Source organism: Limulus polyphemus, unplaced genomic scaffold (assembly GCF_000517525.1).
Source record: "Limulus polyphemus unplaced genomic scaffold, Limulus_polyphemus-2.1.2 Scaffold1354, whole genome shotgun sequence".
Lineage (NCBI taxonomy): Eukaryota > Metazoa > Arthropoda > Merostomata > Xiphosura > Limulidae > Limulus > Limulus polyphemus.
The window spans coordinates 135,794-157,142 of record NW_013666964.1 but is presented as its reverse complement, the minus strand read 5'-3'; the positions used below and the strand labels follow the sequence as shown (position 1 = coordinate 157,142).

The 21,349-nt window shown below is 31.4% G+C and overlaps 1 protein-coding gene across 1 annotated transcript in view; it reads right to left on the bottom strand.

The window, feature by feature from the left end:
- Nucleotides 1-118: 118 nt before the first annotated feature.
- The window catches only part of LOC111086715, a 36,255-nt gene continuing 15,024 nt past the window's right edge, over nt 119-21,349 (bottom strand). Inside the window, exons 9-21 of the mRNA XM_022390672.1 lie at nt 20,280-20,360; nt 19,610-19,762; nt 17,632-17,733; nt 16,325-16,508; nt 14,028-14,149; nt 10,640-12,839; nt 9,060-9,185; nt 7,356-7,438; nt 6,127-6,333; nt 4,860-4,964; nt 4,116-4,249; nt 3,511-3,656; nt 119-2,352 (exon numbers count right to left, since the gene is read on the bottom strand). Coding sequence (XP_022246380.1) covers nt 2,213-2,352; nt 3,511-3,656; nt 4,116-4,249; nt 4,860-4,964; nt 6,127-6,333; nt 7,356-7,438; nt 9,060-9,185; nt 10,640-12,839; nt 14,028-14,149; nt 16,325-16,508; nt 17,632-17,733; nt 19,610-19,762; nt 20,280-20,360 — 3,783 coding nt within the window. The 3' untranslated portion in view covers nt 119-2,212. The remainder of the gene's footprint in view (nt 2,353-3,510; nt 3,657-4,115; nt 4,250-4,859; nt 4,965-6,126; nt 6,334-7,355; nt 7,439-9,059; nt 9,186-10,639; nt 12,840-14,027; nt 14,150-16,324; nt 16,509-17,631; nt 17,734-19,609; nt 19,763-20,279; nt 20,361-21,349) is intronic.

The window sequence follows — 21,349 nt, the reverse complement described above, 5'->3', positions numbered from 1 at the left end:
GTCAGGAAAAAATTCTGGCTACACTTGTCTTGACCAGTGGTCCATACGTGTCTATTTGTGACACACTTCACAAAACAATAATACTGTCAGGAAAAAATTCTGGCTACATTTGTCTTGACCAGTGGTCCATACGTGTTTATATGTGACACACTTCACAAAACAATAATACTGTCAGGAAAAAATTCTGGCTACATTTGTCTTGACCAATGGTCCATACGTGTTTATTTGTGACATGATAACTAGTTTCACTTATTTCTTCTTGTTCATTGCTGAAGATTTTCAACATGCCACTTAAGTACAGTTAATTTCTTTAACTGATATATCAAGAAGTGATTTCTATTATGAAATTTTCACATTTATTGACAAGGGTACCCCCATTTGACACCAAGTTTTAGTATTTGAAAGATGTGAAAAAGTGCACCCCCATATTTCATTAAAACATTCGGCAAACAAACTACATTATTTTTCCAATTTTCATTAAGTACTTTTAACTATTTTAAACTTTAGTCTCATAATCATCACTCCACACAGAAAAGTAGGAAATAACTTTTGATGTTCAACTCAGTATTTAAAAAGAATCTAAATTTTCCGTTTAGACACACAACTAGCTACTAGCAAGTATTTTTGTCTGTCATTGTTTCCTTTCAAAAATGGTTTTAATATCAGAAAATCTCTGATAGGCTTGACAGTCTGTCTTTGTTATAAAATTAAAACATTTGTATGGGATAATCTATGGAGATTAAGAAACTTTTCTCATCCAAAGTGTTATTAATGACCAAATGTTAACCGTCAGTTATTTACCTAAACCATTCCTGTCAATATTTATAACTAATAGTATAATATTTTATTCAGTGTGTAGCAAAAGCATATAAATATTTGTGATTCTAACAATATACCTTTAATATTTTTTTAGGCTTGCTTTTAGATTGTATTTGAACTAACAGGTCTTAGATGAAGCATTCTTATAGAAGGATCCATTTCTGCCTAATATCTTGAAAATATTCTAAATACACAGAGCTATTACAACACAACAGAGGTAATGTAATCCAAATAAAATGAATAATTGTTAAGTACGGAAAATTATATACTTCAAAAAAAAAAATATTTTATGTGAAATTTCTTTTAAATCCCTTCTTCAACTGTGCTTTATAGATTATAAAACTGGTAATAACTTTATCCAATAAATAGCTGACTACACTTCTTACAACTGATTCCTTTGGTTTTGTTTTAGGAAAAGAAAAAATCCTGAATTATATAGGCTTGCTAAATGTATTTTTATCCGAGTCAACCTTTTTAAATTTGTACGCGTGTGTTCAAACGTTTTCGGAATCTGCTGTTAAACCATGAAAAGGTTTTCTTGATACAGAGACATTTGTTTGCAAGCTATGTGTGCCTATATTTTTGGAGGGTGAAATACAGTGAATTAGACTTAACATTTTCAATTTGTTTGGATTTATTATAAACCTACAACATGGCCTGCTAGTGTAATTATTGATATAAAATTAGTGACACAACTGTAAGCAACAATACACAGTTATACAGACCATGCTTGTCACGGACTAAACATCTCAACCGAACAGTTTGACTACTCCATTTTCAGTACAACTGCAAACTATTAATGCAAGACATAAACAATATTTGGTCACAAGCTTTGACACAAGATATGCATTTTCTTAAGTGCAGATAGCCGTTGTGTAGCTTTGTGCGGAATCCAACAAACAAACATTTTCTTGACACAATAATTCTTTTTTTGCATTTGTTTCTTTACAAACTTGTTCTAAGAAACCTGTACCAATAGAACTGAATATATCATCCATTGGCATCAACTCAGGCACTTCAGAATAGGATCCTGAACAAAACTACATCTTTTCTCTATGCAGTACAATGACACTGGAAAAACACAACATTTCTGATCTCACCTAGTTAAATAATGTAGAAATGCATTAACTTCTCTCATCATTAAATATTTCAGGACAGTAAACATTCAGGTATGGAGACATTGGATATTAAACATTTATATATATATATATTTCTTCTTTTTTTTTCTTTTTTGTTTTTAATGTGCGGAATACAGCTATATTACATGATCTGACGGTCTGATAAGTTAGCTAAATATTTCCTAGGACATTTTTAAATCATTATTGCAAATTTTCAATTTCATAAGAGGGGATCATGTTTGCAAACCTTCTTACCACTACATAGGAGTGTAAATTTATGTGAGGTAGTTTTCTCGCTGTTGCGTTATAGGCAGAGGTTGAATTGGGCTCCAATCTTCATCATCTTCATCCTCTGCATTTTCTTCTTCTTTCTGCCATATACTGTCAGAATCTAAACGTTCCAGGGTTGCTATCACTGAATTTGAACATAAAAGACAACTATAGTATGCTTTCAAAAACCACGTTCGTATATTTATATAACAAACTACGAAGTGTCTTTTTTTCTTAATGGTGCTGGTTAATAATCTAAAAACTAGCCATGACTTTAAGTTAAGAGTTTCCTTGAAGGAAAAAACAAAAAGAATTGCACAGGTTAACATTTCATGTTTACTAAAATGTTAACATTTTTTGCACTTACAAGCATTTGTGCACATGATGTACAGTTAGCACACAAATAACTGTCTTTGTAATGAGGTCACGTTATTCTTGTGTTAATTACACACTGTTAAGGGTAATTTTCTCTTGATGTTTTTTGGACTTTCTCACAGAAAGTGACACTAGAGAAGTCCACAGACTTTTGCTAGTTTGTTCTCTGGTGACATGTGTTGTTGATAATTTTAGAAATGCCTGAAAATTCCATCTTTGATTCGAAAGTGGGAAAAAAATATTTAATAAAAATTCTGAAAAATATTAGGTTGATATTGTTCTTTATAAATAATCACTTTCAGAAACAGTAAATTAAACTAGGTTATTCTAAATTTAATTTACTTGAGTGAAGTATATAGAAGTTTAGATAAGAAGACAATTGTACCGCCACAGTAACACATAAGCAAGCATTAAACATGTTTAATTCACTACGTTTAAATAGGTTCTATGTTCTTGCCCTTGATCATGTTGTGCCACATACTTACACTCGTGTGAATAAAATGATCAGAATTTCACACAAACAGTGTGTAACGTAGTTAATTTATATAAAATCTTCATGACGAATGTACATTCGTACATACTTTTTATATTCAGGAAATGATAAGCCACAATTTTCTGCAAATTTAGAAATAGAAAAGCAAACATAAATCTAAACTCATCATAGACAATTTGAATTATATTATTTAAAGATAGGAAGTAGAAAAAATACAAAGTGTAAAAGCTAAACTTATTTTATATAAAATACTTCTCTCATCATCATCCAAAATACATATAAAACATAAGTAAATGAGAAGTTTAGGCATTCACATACAAAACAAACTTGTTTGTTCTAAGGAAAAAAATAAATATCCAAGTTTGATGATGAGACAATTTCCTCATTCCCTTACGCTAAAACCTGATAATAATAAACAAACTACTTGTGACTTACTTGCAACAAGTTTGCTTTTCTCCATAACTTCTTTAGCTATGGTGTGATTAAGAGCTAGAAGATGAGCTCTTTTCTTTCTTTCTTCATCCATCTTCTTTTTCATTGGTTCTGATGCAGCGCCATCTATTTCAGTTGGTTCTTCATACCTGTAAATAAACTATTATTATTATTTTCTATTAACTAATATTGTCAGTTTTCTTTCCATTCAAAAATGAACCCGAAAATTACTTGATTATATTTATACATGTATGCATGTACTCATTTTACCCTAGAAAAATTACAAACGTGAGTGAAAAGTAATCATAACATTTTGAACAGAGAAACATAAGTATTACAAAACATAATTGCAGTGATAAAGCTACTGTAAATTGAACAGAATGATTACCTAAAGACCAACATATTAAATTTGTTTTCTCCAAGCTAGCCCAAGAAAACAGTTGAGGAAAAACAAAGACAATTGCCAAGAAACCCTAGGCAAATACGATAGCCAAGACATCAAAGACACTGACAGCCAGCAAACCAAAGGCTCCCAAGAAGGCCAAAGCTATTCCTAAGAAGGCTGCTATCAATTCTACACAAGCATCAAGATGTCTCATATAACTTACATTGCTGCTTCAGCGAGCATCTTCCTGATATTTTCTGCTTTTTCATTTCTTTTCATCTTTTCTGCGGCTGACAAGTTTTCAGGCTCGTCTTCAATGTAACGTTCAGGAATGTCAATTTTCTGAGGAAGACCAAGCTGAAGAAACAACAAACACTTACTGAAACAATCTTACTAACATACCGAGATTTAAAACCTCAAGATTTACTAATGGATTTTGATTGGAAAAAATTACTTAAAACATAAAAAAAAAAAAAAACTAAATTAACAAATCTGTCTATCACAAATCTTCACAGAAACATACAATAACAATAAACAGATAAGTAGAAAAACTAACTTTTTTTTTATCATCGTGAAGAACAAAACACTAATATTTAAATTAAGAACTAAAAAATGCACATTTAAACGGATATTCTTGATTCTTCAGCGGTATATTTATATGAATGTATAATCATAAGTAATACTTGAGATATAATTTTAAAAGATTATTCAAGAAGAACGTTTAATATTTTAGACAATATACCTACTATATAGGTTAGTGGATTTGTAGATGTTATCACAAATTTATACTTCTGTTACATTTCATGCACTATTCTACAAACCTTATAGCAAGGGGATGCAGTGTTGAAAATAATTAGTTTAAACCACATACATATTACAGTTAAGTAGAAAAATAAGAAGTGAACACTCTATAAGGAAACACATTATTACAGATACAAAAAAAAAAAATAATTACCACAAAACTTACTTCTCGATCAATAATTTTCTCATTAAATACTTCTGCCTTTCTTATTGTGCTACGTACAATATCGGGTGTACTTGCTGTGCGTGAGTAGCAATCCATTCGAAAATTCTAAGATTTAATAGGATATTTAAAGGATAACATAAGTCCTATATATTTAACATCATCAGTGCTGTAAGATGTCATAAGAACTTTATAGAGTTAGCTAAAACCCCAATAGGGTCATAACAAGCTTAAAAAAGTCAGTTCTGTATGAGGTAAAAATTAATTGTATAGGACAGATAAAAAAATCCTGTAGAATGACAAAACATTCAAGATAGGCTTAACATCTATAGGACATTTTGGTTTAACTCTTTCATTGTTTATAGACAAACGACTCTCACAGTGCCAGGTTTACACACAGAAACACGTGTGGTGCTGTATAATTATATCTTATATATCACATGTCATATGAACATTAAATATTTTAGAAATAAGTGGCTGAAACATTTCACAAAGGAAATGTTCTCAGATCATACAACAATTATTTGTACATTTATTTCCACAATTTACAAATTAATATTAAGCTGCATTTATGATACTTTTTGAGTTAATTATAATTTAATTAATATCACACTTTTCTTGGCTAAAACAAATGTTATATAATTTGTCCCATATACGTGCTCCTGGCAGTGCTCTAGAGGGGGGGGGGGGCAAACCATGAAAGTGAAAGAGTTAAAAGTTCAAGTCTTATAGTCATCCTTTAGAAATTTAATAATGTTTAGACTTTATTAAATAAGACACCCTTTAAGGCTAGGAGTTTCAGTCCACTCCAGAACATAGGTGTATTACTACTTTTTTTTTTAACTATGACAACACTCTAGGAATGGGAACATTAGTTCAAGTTAAAATAGATTTATATTCACAAAGTAGATCAAATGTCTGATGCAGTAACATGACGAAGAAGATAAAAAAAACAACTCTGCTCCTTTCCCATTCTACGTGTTTAATGTACACAGTCGTGTACGATAACTTACAGTTCATTGTTTTGGTGTGCCATTTGATAAGCACCCTTCATACAACACATTAATCCAACTTATGCATTTTACCATCTGTATAATATTATCACTAATTTTTTACAATATTTTTGATTGAATATTCAGATATTTTTTTACTCTGAAACTAAGTTGATTCAGCAACTTAACACTTGACATGTCTAGTGTGGTAATGATAAACATAATTAATTTTTACATGCTAGACTTAATAATTTTGTGGATAAATCTAAATAACTTACCATTCTGGGGGATAACCGATTAGGAAATGGTGTACCCGTAATGGTGTGATGCCTCCTCTTAGGCTTCCTATGAACCTGTCCATGGTGTCTTGGGCTTGTCTGGGACTGGTAGCTATTTAGTTTGTGCTCTGTGGAAGACGTGAAGAAAGGAGAAGTAGAGGACCCTCCAAATAATCGTTCATGAGCAGTGAGAGTCTGTCTTTGATTCTAGGTAGACAAATCAATTATGAAAAGTCATAAACTTGTAGCTCAATGTTTCTCAATTTAAGATAAAATTTAATAAAACATACACATGAGAGAATGCTGTCATTTAGGTAAGGTTTGACTTAGATATTTAAGCCATATTACATGATGAGAATACTAGTTCATAATGAAAGACATATAAATTTAACAAATACAGGTTTTTGTACAGGAAGCCTACTATAATTGGAAGGCAGAAACATTAACTTATTCTTCAAAGCAAGCCTTTTTTGAGTGCACGTAATACTTTTCAAGCTCACTTATGAAATTAGCATATTCCTAGTAGTAAAAGTTTTAGAAAGTTACAAGTAAGTTTGTTTTCATGTCTTAATTTATTATAATTTATGCATCTACTATTAGGAATGAAATGTGGTCATGGATTTTTACTTGTACAGGTACTGTGACAAACATAAATGTAATATCCTACTGACTTTACCATTACATGTTATTGAACTATAAACATGTTTCCTGTTTAGATGGAAACGGTGATTCTCTTATGATCACAGTTATGGTTTACTACATATCCTGACCCCTGTATTTGCTGTCTACCTATTGTACAAACCTAATAATATAAACCTCGAATACATATGACGTATGGATATTTATAGAAGTATAGTTATAAGGTAATTACTACAAAAACAGTAAAGTAATAAAATAATATGAAGGTTCTATATGATATAAGCTCTAATGTCATAGCCTGTGCAAGTTCTGAAATTATGTAGCATATGAAGATGGCTTAGTGGTTAAAAGATTTGTTAAATAAGTTGATGAATAGTTATAAACCTGTTACTTAATTAAGTAATACTCCATTGTAGCTTTATTTGTTGAACATTAAAAATATATTTTCATTTTATCACCAGTGTTTTTTTTTGTTTAAAAGTATTAATTTATAAAGAATTAATTAAAAAGAGTTATAATACTTAATAATTCAAGTATGACGAATGAAATACTAACTTTAAAGGCAATCTATATTACTACAAATGTCTAACCTGGACTGTATGAGTAGGTGAAAAAAGTGAGGTGGGTTGATGAGCTGTTGGAAGTTCAGTTGCCTTAACAGACTTTTCATCATCTAAAATAAACAAGGTAATTAAAAACTTAAAATAATTTAATAAGCTATTAACAGAAGAGTTTTTCAGCAATATTTAAAGAACTAATAACAACTAAGGACATCTTTTAAAATTTAATCACCAAACTTACACACACATATGTAAACCAATATGACCATTACTGAACACCATATCATAAACTTATAAAAAGTAGATTTAAAGAAAATTTAAATTTGAAGTGAGGATTGTACAATCTGTAACTCTTGTTAATTGCTTCAAGCTTAACTACTGCCACTTAGTCATAGAATAATTAGGTTTTTTGATGAGAAATATACATAGACCAAAAGTATATTTATTTATAATGAAATCCTGTCAAAAAATATACGAGCATACTCTATGATAATCTTGTAACACTGTCTAAAAATAAAACACATAAAAGCTTAAACGATAGAAAATCATAACACTTACAAAGTAAACGGTTAACACAAAGAAATAAAGTAACGAGAAAAACGTTCAGAATCAGAAACTTTATCAACAGATGAGCAGGCAAAAAGATTTAACATGAAATTATGAATATGTTCGTTACATGTATTTTCAAGACTTCTTTGATAGTTTTTTTTTGTCCTATTTAAGAAAAATTCCAAAACTGATACTACAAAGACAATTATGGAAAACATACGTAGAGGAAATTTTTCTTGTCAATACTATTGTTGTAGGCTATGTTTTTTTTTAATTTAGTTGTTTCAATAGGTTTGTGTTGTTGTTTGGTCAGAGAAATGTTTGGCATAGTGTTATAGGCATGGCTTAATAACTAGAAACTTATTGAAAGTTTAGGAAATTATGCAAGTCAGAAAAAAAGCAAGTTAAGCTGGAGTATAGTAGAGTCAGTCAGTTAGTTAGTCAGTGAACTTAACCAGAAAATAAGTCCGTAAGTTACTGCAAGATATTTATTTCAGTTTTGTATATTTTGTGTTTCTAATGAAGTACTGAAGATAACAAAATGTACTGTACATACGACAGAAATCAGAAAGGAAGTAAAATTACTGTATTAGTGATTAGAGTGAACTGTCGCCTAAACGTGAACTTGAGTTATGCTAATTTGTAGATCTTTTAGTTGAAGAAATAATATTATATCATTAAGCAGACTGGACTTTGAATTCTTCCTTTTACAAAATAATCCAAAGAGCTCACTCAAAAATAAACACCATTACATCACTATAAATGTAAATAAATGAATTAATAAGAAATTAGTTAATGATATAATTAAATTATGACAATTATCATATTTATTTTACAACAGGAAAAGTAGTTATTTTTAAATATTGCTTGAGTAAGGAAGCAGAACTTTTAAAAGTGAACTTAATTTTAAATACTAATTACAAATTATTATCAAATTGAGCAGTACAAGTCGGATGTTTCCTCCGATCCATAACAAGAAATTCTTCAAAAATCAAAATAATTACAAAATAACAGTAATTTACCCAATGTTGAAAAGATAAACAGGACGATTCTACATCAGTACCAAATATTTGTTCCATTACACTACAACTATAAGCTAATCAGTTGAACTGTTCTAAATCAACAACAGAAAATGTAATAACATCATGAATCATATTTAACAATAAACAATATAATAATTCACACCTTCGTGGTCATTTTCATAGTCGGCCTCCTCAATCAACCGTATTTCGGCTTTGTTATCGTACCTTACTTTCTTTGTATCACTCAGATGAGAATCAGTTGTTCTATTTGTCCCATCAATAGAGAGACCTTTAGTAAATAAATAATTATTCTATTACAGTGTCTACTCTTTTAATGCATTTTTAGAGTTTCCATCAAAAAATTTATATCTTCAACATACATCTCTTTTGAAAAGATTTATTTGAGTTGATTCACTGATTATAAGTATTTTCTTGCACGTTACAGCTTTTTGTTTGTTTGTTACGGATTTTGCTAAAAGCTACGCAAGGGCTATCTGCGCTAGCCATCCCTAATTTACTAATGTAAGACTAGAGGGAAGGCAGCTAGTCATCACCACTCACTGTCAACTCTTGGGCTACTCTTTTAGCAACGAATAATGGGATTGATCGCCACATTATAATGCACCCATGGCTGAAAGAGCAAGCATGTTTGGTAGGATGGAGGTTCGATCCCGCGAACCACAGATTGCGAGTCGAGTGCCCTAACCACCTGGCCATAACGGGCTGTTGCAGCTTTTACATTTATAGTATAGAAGAATATTTATTTAAACAGATACAATGTTTTGATCACTAGTGCGATCATTCTCAAATATACAGATTTTAGTGGTAAAGAAGATTTTTAAAAATTTAAATCAACATTCAACAACCAGAGGTGAAACTAGCTCGTGGTAATGCCCCGGGGCCCATGATGCCTGGGGGCTTGGTGTGGTCGTCGTTTTTGGAAGAAAAGGGCCCCCGATGATTTCTTTACCCTAAGGCTCCTGACCTGCTTGTTCCACCACTGTCAACAACATAAAAATGCACACCAATTAAAGAATCAATATTGGCTTTTATGCATGTGCATATCAATTCGTATGAATTGATAGATTATTTATTTATAGTTGAGCAAAAAAAAAAAAACAAACATGTGATTACATGAAAGATGTTGTGCAAAAGTTTTGGATAAGATTAGGAATGTCTGAGGATATAACAATCAAAGCAGGGATAGAAATAATGAAATAAAATTACATTCACTCGAGGGAAAGCTGTTACATTCCTTCATGAATTGTGTTTTTTTATTTAATCCATGCAATCTGTTCACTTTCATTGGTCATAACTAAAGGAATATGAATGGACCATACATTCCTGATTGGGAAAGCCAACTAGAAAGATGAAATTTCTTTGGAATACAGAAATGTAATGTTTCGATCCCTGCAAACACATACAGAGTTATGTCTGGATATTTGCTAATGGTAAGATTGTTTGATTTTATTAATAAGGCTTCTTTGATTTTAATTCTATTGAGGTCAGATTCATATTTTAATACGGTGATATTCTGTTAAGAAAAACTGTGGTTGTTTTAGTTAATAAGTTCACGTGAATTGATATACATTAGCTATATTGTTGAATGGTGGTTTAACTACAAAAACTTTCTTTACAATTATAATCCGTGTACTTGAGAATTATCACATTAAGCTTAGTATATTAGGTGGACAAAAAAAAGCATTTTCATATCACTAAACTTTTTTGTTTGTTTTCACTTACCAGTACCGGTGATAATATTTGGCTGATGTTGATAATCTAAATGGTAAGCTGGTTGATTTGACCTTATATCTTGATCTTGTTGATTAGGCCTAACAAATTCATCCGATTTCTTGAATCTGGAATGTTGGTCTGACTGAACTGACTTTACATTTTCTTCTGGTTTCTGTTTGGCATGTCTCTCTGATTGGTTTGAACTGAAAGGTTGATCTAATTGACCAAATCTGGAGTGTTCATCTGACTGAACTGACTTTACATTTTCTTCTGGTTTCTGTTTGGCATGTCTCTCTGATTGGTTTGAACTGAAAGGTTGATCTAATTGACCACATCTGGAGTGTTGATCTGACTGAATTACCTTTACATTTTCTTCTGGTTTCTGTTTGGCATGTCTCTCTGATTGGTTTGAACTGAAAGGTTGATCTAATTGACCACATCTGGAGTGTTGCTCTGACTGAATTACCTTTACATTTTCTTCTGGTTTCTGTTTGGCATGTCTCTCTGATTGGTTTGAACTGAAAGGTTGATCTAGTTGACCAAATCTGGAATGTTTGGTTGGTTGATTAGGTCTTTCATGCTGATTTGACACATTTAGTTTGATATGTTGATAAGACTGGTTAAATATGGCATCTTGATTTGGTTGACTTGCATTCTTTTCCAATTGGTTAGATCTGTTATGTTCTTCAGGTTGGTTAATTACAGAAAGTTGATTTGATTTAGGTAACTTGCCTCTGTGATCTGATTGGTTGGATTTATCGTGTTGATTAGATTGGATATGTTTATCATATTGGTCTGATTGGTGTATTATTACATACTGATCTGGTTGGCTACAGCTATCATATTCATTTGGCTGGTTTACCCTTACATTCTGATATGGTTGGTTATATCTACTATATACATTTGGCTGGCTCAGTCTTACATCCTGATCTGATTGGTTGTATCTACCATACTGTTCAGGCTGGTATATTCTTACATTCTGACTTGGTTGATAATGACTACCATACTGCTCTGGCTGGCTTACCCTTACATTCTGACTTGGTTGATAATGACTACCATACTGCTCTGGCTGGCTTACCCTTACATTCTGATATGGTTGGTTATGACTACCATACTGCTCTGGCTGGCTTACCCTTACATTCTGATATGGTTGGTTATGACTACCGTGTTGTTCAGGCTGGCTTACCCTTACATTCTGATATGGTTGGTTATGACTACCATGTTGTTCAGGGTGGTGTATCCTTACATTCTGATCTGATTGGCTATAAATACCATGTTGGTCAGGCTGCTGTATTCTTACACTCTGATCTGATTGACTATGAATACCATGTTGTTCAGGTTGGTGTATCCTTACATTCTGATCTGATTGGCTATGAATACCATGTTGTTCAGGCTGTTGTACCCTTACATTGTACTCTGTTTGGTTATGTCTACTGTATTGGCCTCGTTGGTTGATCCTTCCATTCAGATCTTGTTGGCTACTTCTACTATTTTGATCAGGTTGGATTAATCTTCCATTTTGATATGTGTGATTTGGTTTAGTACTATGACTGGGTTGTCTTAGCCTTTCATTTTGATCTGGTTGATATGATCTTGCATGTCTTAGTTGACTTAACCTTCCATTTATATCTGGATGATTTGGATAGCTAGATCTACCACGTAGTTCTGATTGATTAGGTCGAACCTGATCTTGTGGAACATATCTACCATACTGGTTTACAAAAATTATGCTTCTATGCTCATCTGCTTGGTTTAGACCAACCTGACTTAGCTGCTGACCTGACCGATTTAGTGTGATTTCATGACTGACAAGTCTTACATTCTGATCTGCTTGGTTTAATCTTGTATATTGAACTGACTGGTTCTGTGTAGGATGATTCTGTAAATTTCTATCTGGTAAAACTCTCTGACTTATTCTGGTATTTACAGATTGATCCCGTGGCTGATTTTGTGGGTTAAACCTAATATTTTGATGTTCTCGATTAAGAACAGGCTCGTCTAACTGTTGATCTGCGTAGTGTACTCTGGAACCCAGATTTTGTTGTTGTGGGCTTGAATAAGCTTGCTGGTCATGATGGCTAACTTGAACTTGATTATCCTGAGTTAACCGGGCTAAAATATCCTGGTTCATACTCTGGGCTATGTCCAGTAACGAATGATTTTGAGCAGACCCAGAATGACCAACCATAACATTCTCTAGTGGCCTCTGCTAGAAAGATAACATTGTATATTAATATAAATCACTCTTACCATTAAAGTAATTAACTGGGAGAAATACCTTTAAAAATGATGCCATGAATTTAATTAGGAAAATATAAAATACAACAACAACAGATATTTATTGGTGAAACTTAAAAATGTATCTTAGAGAAAAAAGATGGATCATAGTCTTTAATATTTCAAATTTTCTGGGTAAGAATGTTATCAGACACTATGGCCATCTTCCTAGCTTGCATAAATTTAACATTTTTTTTAAGCTCTTGCTTATATATATATATTACCAAATATTTAAAGAAAAAGAACATGCAAAGTGATAGATCAGATGTAAGGCAGCTAGACAACAACACCCACCAGCAACTCCTGGTTACCATTAAATAGTGGAATTGATCATAACATTATAATGCCCCCATGGCTGAAAAGAAGTATATCAGTATGAGTCATGATGTCAGGTTTACCCCATACTTCATTAAACTTGGAATGTACACTTGCCAACTGCTCTGAATTAGTGTCCAAGAAGAGTCTAATAAGTTTTCTTATGATCTTGAAAGTGAAAAGATAAATGATGTTCTTATTCTAAAAAATTATGTTGCTCGAGAAAGCTGTTACCTTTAAAAACTCCAACTAAAAGTATAATTTTATGTTTTAGTTTTATTTATACCCACGATTGGAATGTAATCATGCGTTTCTAAATCTGAATGGTTAGGCAAGAAAAAAGTTTCTGTTACTTATTTTGATTGGAAGAGTTAATTTTGGAACATAAAACAAAAATGAACTTATGATTGTAATTTAATGTTTCCTTTATGATGATAAGGTAGTTATTTTGCTGCATGTGTCAAAAAGCGACCTTGTAATTTACAGTCAACAAAAACACCGACTTTCAAAATTTGGTATAAATAGTTAATTATTTCTCTTCAAGTTATAGTCATGTAACACAGTATAAAAATAACAACGAAATGCAAGTTAGAAAATGTTTTGCACACTTTATCCAGTGTTGTCTTTATATTTATACGTATTTGTTCCTGTCATTCTGTTTACAATTAAACCACAATACACTGTCACGTTGCTTTTAGGGTATTTGTTTAAAAGTTATATACCGTACGTATGTATTAAAAGAAGTCATGCATTAATGAAATACATACACTTGGAATGACTTTGCTGCATTTAAATACAAACTTACCCATCTACCTACACTTTCTGGTTTCCTGATAACACCAGTTTCCTCTTGGGAAGTGCAGGAGTCGAGATCTGTTTCCATGTAGGAACTGCTGTGCTTTCTTTTTGGAGGTATAGCAACAGACCCTAGTTGCAAGCATGAAACAAAAAAATATCTACTTTATTCCCTATCTAGTTAAAGAAGTTTTATTTGACATACAGCTAATTTTATATTGATCAGTTTAAGATAACTTGTACGTAAAAGAAAGAGGCAACTGTAACTCTCTATGAAAACCTAATTATTATGGGTTGACAATATAATTGGTATACATTTGTTTTGAAATGTACATTTTCGTATTTAGAAACATCATTACATTTACGATAACTTAGAAAATTTATGGTACATCGGGAACAGTGCTACCTCATTAGAGGCCCTAAGCAGGAATATTTTTGGACCCCTCATTCACCCTCTCAACAAAATACTAATTGCAAAATTTCCACAAATCAAAAATACACCATCACAACACATACTAACGTACTTGTTTAAAAGTCATTTCTAGTTGCACACTAACACTGTGCCAGTATCTTTCTCAAATCATACACATTGGTGTGTACTGCACTCGGCAACCAATCGGTTCAAGTGCACCTCTCGTGTGTTTGACCATGTGGTGAAGTGTCTAGGTGCTACTAATTTTAAATGTCTGTCCATTACTGAGTGATGTGTTTTGAGATTGCTTTTCTTGAGAGCACTTTTTTTTTCATATTAGTACAATATTACAACAGGCAAAAATCAAAGTGTTGTAATGAAAATGATAACCCCTCCCCCCAAATCAGGTGCTGCTTGAGGCCCAAACAATTGCCAAAACTGCTTATGCCTAACACTGCCACTGTTCTAAATAAACAATACAACTAAGCTTGCTAAATTATAAGTGAATCTAAAAAAATGAAACAGGTAAGATATTTTAACACAAAATATAAAAATTTATGCAAAGCAGTGTTCGTACGTCTTCACATTAATCCGCTGTTACTTTGATCTTAAACATTCTGCACTGAGCAACCCGTAATGTTCTACAGGTATGTGAATTTTGCAAATCATTTTGTATGCCAATAACCGAATACATTTCAAGAGCTTTCTATCTATGCACTAACATTTATATTAACATCAAATTTTCTTATTTCAATTATTCATATCTGTGTTTAAGGTTGAATCTTCAAGGCAGCTAGTCAACATTACCCACTGCCAACCCTTTACCAATGAATAGTGGGATTGACCGTCACGTTATGATGCTACCAAGGCTGAAATGGGAAGCATGTTTGGGGATGGGTTTTAATCTACCTGCACCCTAAACACTAGGACATGTCAGGATGCTATGAGAGAGATGGTCAAGTGTCTTGACTGTATAGATTATTCAAGCGTAACCAGAACAACATATTATAGAAGAACGTATAGTGAGTAAAAATAGAACTATAATAGTTACAAAAACCCTTTGCACAAAACAGATTACAAACTATAAAAATGTGTTGTAAGGAAAACTGTAAGTTGTTTTGGAATCACAATAATTTAAAAGTTATCTTTTTCTATGTAACCGATTTTTACTATTTATTTAAGATATATATATATATAAAATACAACAGAGTACAAGTTTCATGTAATAAATGGTTCTATGGACTGATCCTTGTCTAGTTATTTTCAATATTATAACTTTTTTTTTAACTTTGATTTCTACACAAGAAATTTGGTAATTTAGTTTTTTTATTTGTTACAGTGTAACTTTAGTTGGAGTAGACATATTATGTTTGAGAACTATCAAGGACTGTAAATGCCTGTTGATAAAAACGTCGTCTCCTTTTCTTTCAACAGGCAGTTACAGTCAATTAAAGTTCTCAAACCTTCTAGTCTTTTATTTATCATATTGAACATATCAGTTATGTGATTGCATATTTTCATCAAAAGTATCAATCAAACTGAGATTCTACATAATGAATTAATTACTAATGGTTTTGTTTAACCTAGGGGTGAGGCTTTAGGTAGACCTCTATGATGAAACAAAATCATTAGTTACTAATCATTACAAGCTAAGCCTTTCACGCTCTTTATTGTGTTTTACCAGGAAAAACGAAAACAACAAGATCTCCGACATCAACGGAAGGAAGTTATGATATCTGGAGCAACCAGAAACCTCTACAAGGTTCAGAAATTACAATAGTTACACAAGCATGAAAGTATGCAATAAGGTTGAAATCAACTGATTCTTTACTGAATTTGGGTATCGTGCATCATATGACAATTTTTACATTATCTAGCTTATATATGATACAAACCTACAATTCCTGATGTCCCCTTTCTTACTTTCTCAATACTAGAGAGGTGCTTATGCTTTGACTTGAATTTCAATGTCTCAATTATATTGTTTATTTCTTGACGACGTTTGGCTAGTCTTTCCAAAAAACTTTGAATCCTCAAAAGCTCAGTTTCCAGATCTAATTTTGAAATCGATGACACTTCCTGAAATGATTAAACACACAATATGATAATGTCTCACTAGTTAATGAAAGAATTAAACTCATTTTATTAGAAATAGGAAGTTAACGACACTATAGATTTATATGCCCATCCCGATAGAAAATTTAAAAGAACAGTTCAAACAGGCTACATTTTTATTTTCAAGGGCCTTAAGGTAAACATAATACACCAGAAAATAATTACTGCTTAAATATTACTTAGCAAGCTCTATAAATAAATTTAGAATTGCTTAAAATAATGATGGGGTTTCCAAAACTTCTAGCTTATTCTGAGAAATTGAATTTAAATACCAGAAAAGTATCATTAGTAGAACAAAATGTTTCTGGCTAGCATTAGCCTGTAAAATTTCTAGGGGATTTAGCCAATTGTTAGATGACTGCTGCTGGTAATTCTGGTACATCTGAGAGTCAGACAGGTAATTGTTCTGACAAGTTAAAGCATACATCTTTTAACAGATTAAAATATGTTTACCATTTTCAATCCATTTCACGGCATTGGGTATTTTTCATGATTTCAAATAATATTTGGTACAGGCCACAGGCACTATTGTTTTTTAAACAGAAAATTCTATCATCTGTGCATTTATGTCACGCAACACGGAAGTAATGGCTGTCAATAAGGATGGTCATAATAATAATTTAAAACATTTATATTTCAACAACTATGGTAGTGCAGTTTCCAATGTCACAGCTATATTACAGTCATCAGAGACTAATGAACACTTAAACCACTTTGTACACTTTTCTATAACCTCACATAATCACTCCAATAACAAACTTACTTTTATTAAAAGCACACAAAATCACTCCAACAACAAACTCACTTTTATTAAAAGCACATAAAATCACTCCAATAGCAAACTTACTTTTATTAAAAGCACACAAAATCACTCCAATAACAAACTTACTTTTATCAAAAGCACAGTTAATTTACTCACCAAATGGCAATATAAAGCAAATAAATATTTTACAAAGTTTCATAAGTATACACCTAAAGGTGGTTTTCATATTATAACAAAATAATAACAACCTTTACATTACAGTTTTTAGTTCTATTTAAGAACATAGTGGTGTAACTACATTTCAATATTTTATAAATACATTACCTTTCTTCGATAACAGACTGTTAAGGCATGTTGTATTTTCTGCCTGAGAACTAGGATTTTGTGCTCTACTTTACAGACTTCTGAAGTTCTCTCTTCAAGTTTCTAATAACAAAAAGTGTAAAATGACTGGTTAACACCACAATCTTAGAATAAAAAGGAAAGAATATAAAGGTTCATTATCTTATTTCTAAAATAGGACTTTCAATGTATCCAAATATTGTCTGTTTGTTTGTAATTAAGCACAAAGCTACACAATTGGCTATCTGTGCTCTGCCCACCACGGGTATCGAAACCCGGATTCTAGCATTGTAAGTCTGCAAACATACAGCTGTGCCACTGGGGGGCCCCAAATATTGTCATCTTACACATGCCTTCTAACTGCATTCTCACCAGTTAGAGAAATTAATAGCTATTCTAAACTTCTGTGCTAACCTGTTCACAATGAATATAAAATAGCATAACTGACAATAAAAAAAAAAAAGACATTCACTTAACAATGTCATAACCCAGTAGTTCTCAAACTTTAGTAACCTGAGGACCCTTTTTAATTTAAAATATTTTTGTAGACTCTCAAACCTATCGATGTTTTTTGTTTTGAAAAATAAAATATCCCGTGTACAAAAAGTTATATTTCAAAATAAAATGCTTTAATTCATAGAAATTTAATTTTACAAAAAATAGAATTTTTATTCTATAAATCATATTTTTAAAATGTTTTCTATGAAATTTCAGACATGACTCACTAACCCCAATTTGAGAAACGCTGTCATTTAATTCATGAACTTTACTTTGCCACAACACTGACTTTTTATCCACAATTTATCTGATTTTTCATACTTTACTTGTAACATAATCTCATGGTGCTATAGCTATTCCAGTTGTTACAGAAATAATAAATAGATAAACGTTTTTGTGCACTTTTCTTTAGTCTTACTGAACCTGAACCACTCTACACAGTCACAAAATTAATTTTATTAAATTTGTCTATTTATTTATTTTTTTAAATATATAGCGACATATACAAACTTATAATTATTACTAACTTATTACAAGCTAAGCATTTCGTGATCTTTATTGTGTAACACCACTAATGATATTATGATATCAGAAACCTTACTGGAAGTGTACTTTCATATATTACGGTAATATTACAGTTGATATAGAATAGTGAATGCATGAATAATTTATTTCTCCTGTCTCTCATTTCATAATTAAATAACTGATGGACTTTTTACGGAACTAGCTTGCTCTAGTTCACTTCATATATTAATTTTTGTAGTATATAGGTTTTATAAATAACACAACATTTACAGTGTAAGCTTTGTTTAATTACTACTTCTTTTCTATACTTTTTTCATTCTGTTGAAACATAAGCTGAAGATGGAACGAGAATATTCCAAAACATTCATTAAACATGGTTTGTTTGTTTTTCATTTCTGTTGTTCTGATTTAATTCATATTTCCACCTCATGAATGTTTAGCATAACTCTCGTTTATATACGTACGTAGATCACATCTGTCGAAGCAGAAACAATCTATTCATGTAAGATAAAGTTTAATGGTATCTTATTGGATAAAAGAATAAATAAGTTAAATTTTTGGGAGGTATTCCAAAATATATTATCGATTCTCCCTCGCTATACAGAATAAATTCACAGATGTTTGTAACTTGTATGTTTAATATTTTAATAAATATTTCATATTTTTTATAGTTGTATAAAAACCCACACGTGAGCTAGTTCTTATCATCCAAACCAGATCGAATCTATTTGAATCTTATGAACTATAGAAATAATTACAAAAATCAGCCTATAAAGACAACTTACACAAACCCTTAGCATCTACTGAATGGTTTTCATACATAAATGTGACTAAATAACTTTCAAATGAATATCTCGTGAGCTGGAGACTACAGCTGCTTGCCACCTAAAGGGATAAAAACAAAACACGTTAAGTGTTACACCTCACCCATACATACCATAGCACTTTGTGACAAATGACTTCGGATGTGTGATAGTTCTTTTTCAATGAGACGTTGTTGTTTTTTCAATTTCTCCATCTCGACTGGGTTGTCCTGGCCAAGTTCAATTAGCTTCTCCTGCACTGTTTTCAAAGACTGCTCTAACATCTCCTAATTCATCATATATAACACCACACTTTTAATAACAAGTTTCACTAAGTACACAAAAATATCAACTGAGATAATTCCCCAGCGAAATGTTTATTCCTCGCTTCTAACACCGTACATTAAAAATTGTAAGCAAGATCACCACCTTTCATCGATCTGTTAACTACTAGTATATTCTATATTTTGTTTTCTAACTCTCGAAAATAACATATCATTGCACAGAAATTTACATAAAAGTTTTATATATTACCACATAAATTCTTCCTCAGATGTAATAATGTAGCATATCTTACAGTTAACTTTCTGTATAACATAAACTTTATTACAGACATTTTCAATATATATAATTTTTAACAGGTTACTATAACAATATTTACCTCACGTAGAATAGTGCTACTTTATTTTTGTAGTTTCAGAAAGAAAAACTTCTATTGATATTCACTATATTATTATTACATAAAGAATATGCACATATAAGTATAAAAACTTTTTTCTAAGCAGATAAAATATCCAGTCCTACTTTGTCATTCTGAAGGGAAGCAAAGTGAGAGGATTCTTCTTGAACCAGACAGTCAAGATGATACAAGCGTTTCAGCTTCTCCTACAAAACAAAATATATCATTACATGTGTAAGTGTACAAAATAAATTATGGCAACAGGATACACTTACAACATGTGTAAGTGTACAAAACAAGTTAGGATAACAGGATACATTTACAACACATATAAGTGCAAAAAATAAATCATGGCAACAGCATAATGGAACACATTTACAACATGTGTAAGTATACAAAATAAATTATAGCAACAGGATAACATGATAAACAAACGAAAAAATTGTTAGAATATGATTACCAAGGTACATGTACCACAAGGGCATGAAATAAATTATTGAAACATGACACATTTAGAACATGTTTAAGTGTACAAAATACATTATAGCAACAGGATACATTTACAACATGTGTATGTGTTCAAAATACAATATAGCAACAGGATAATGGGATACATTTAGAACATGTTTAAGTGTACAAAATACATTATAGCAACATGATACATTTACAACATGTGTATGTGTTCAAAATACATTATAGCAACAGGATAATGGGATACATTTACAACATGTATAAGTGTACAAAATAAATTATGGCAACAGGATACATTTACAACATGTATAAGTGTACAAAATAAATTATGGCAACAGGATACATTTACAACATGTGTAAGTGTACAAAATAAATTATGGCAACAGGATAATGGAATACATTTACAACTTATGTAAGTGTACAAAACAAGTTAAGATAACAGGATACATTTACAACACATATAAGTGCAAAAAATAAATCATGGCAACAGGATAATGGAACACATTTACAACATGTGTAAGTGTACAAAATAAATTATAGCAACAGGATAACATGATAAACAAACAAAAAAATTGTTAGAATATGATTACCAAGGTACATGTACCACAAGGGCATGAAATAAATTATTGAAACATGATACATTTATAACATGTATAAGTGTACAAAATAAATTATGGCAACAGGATACATTTACAACATGTATAAGCGTACAAAATAAATTATG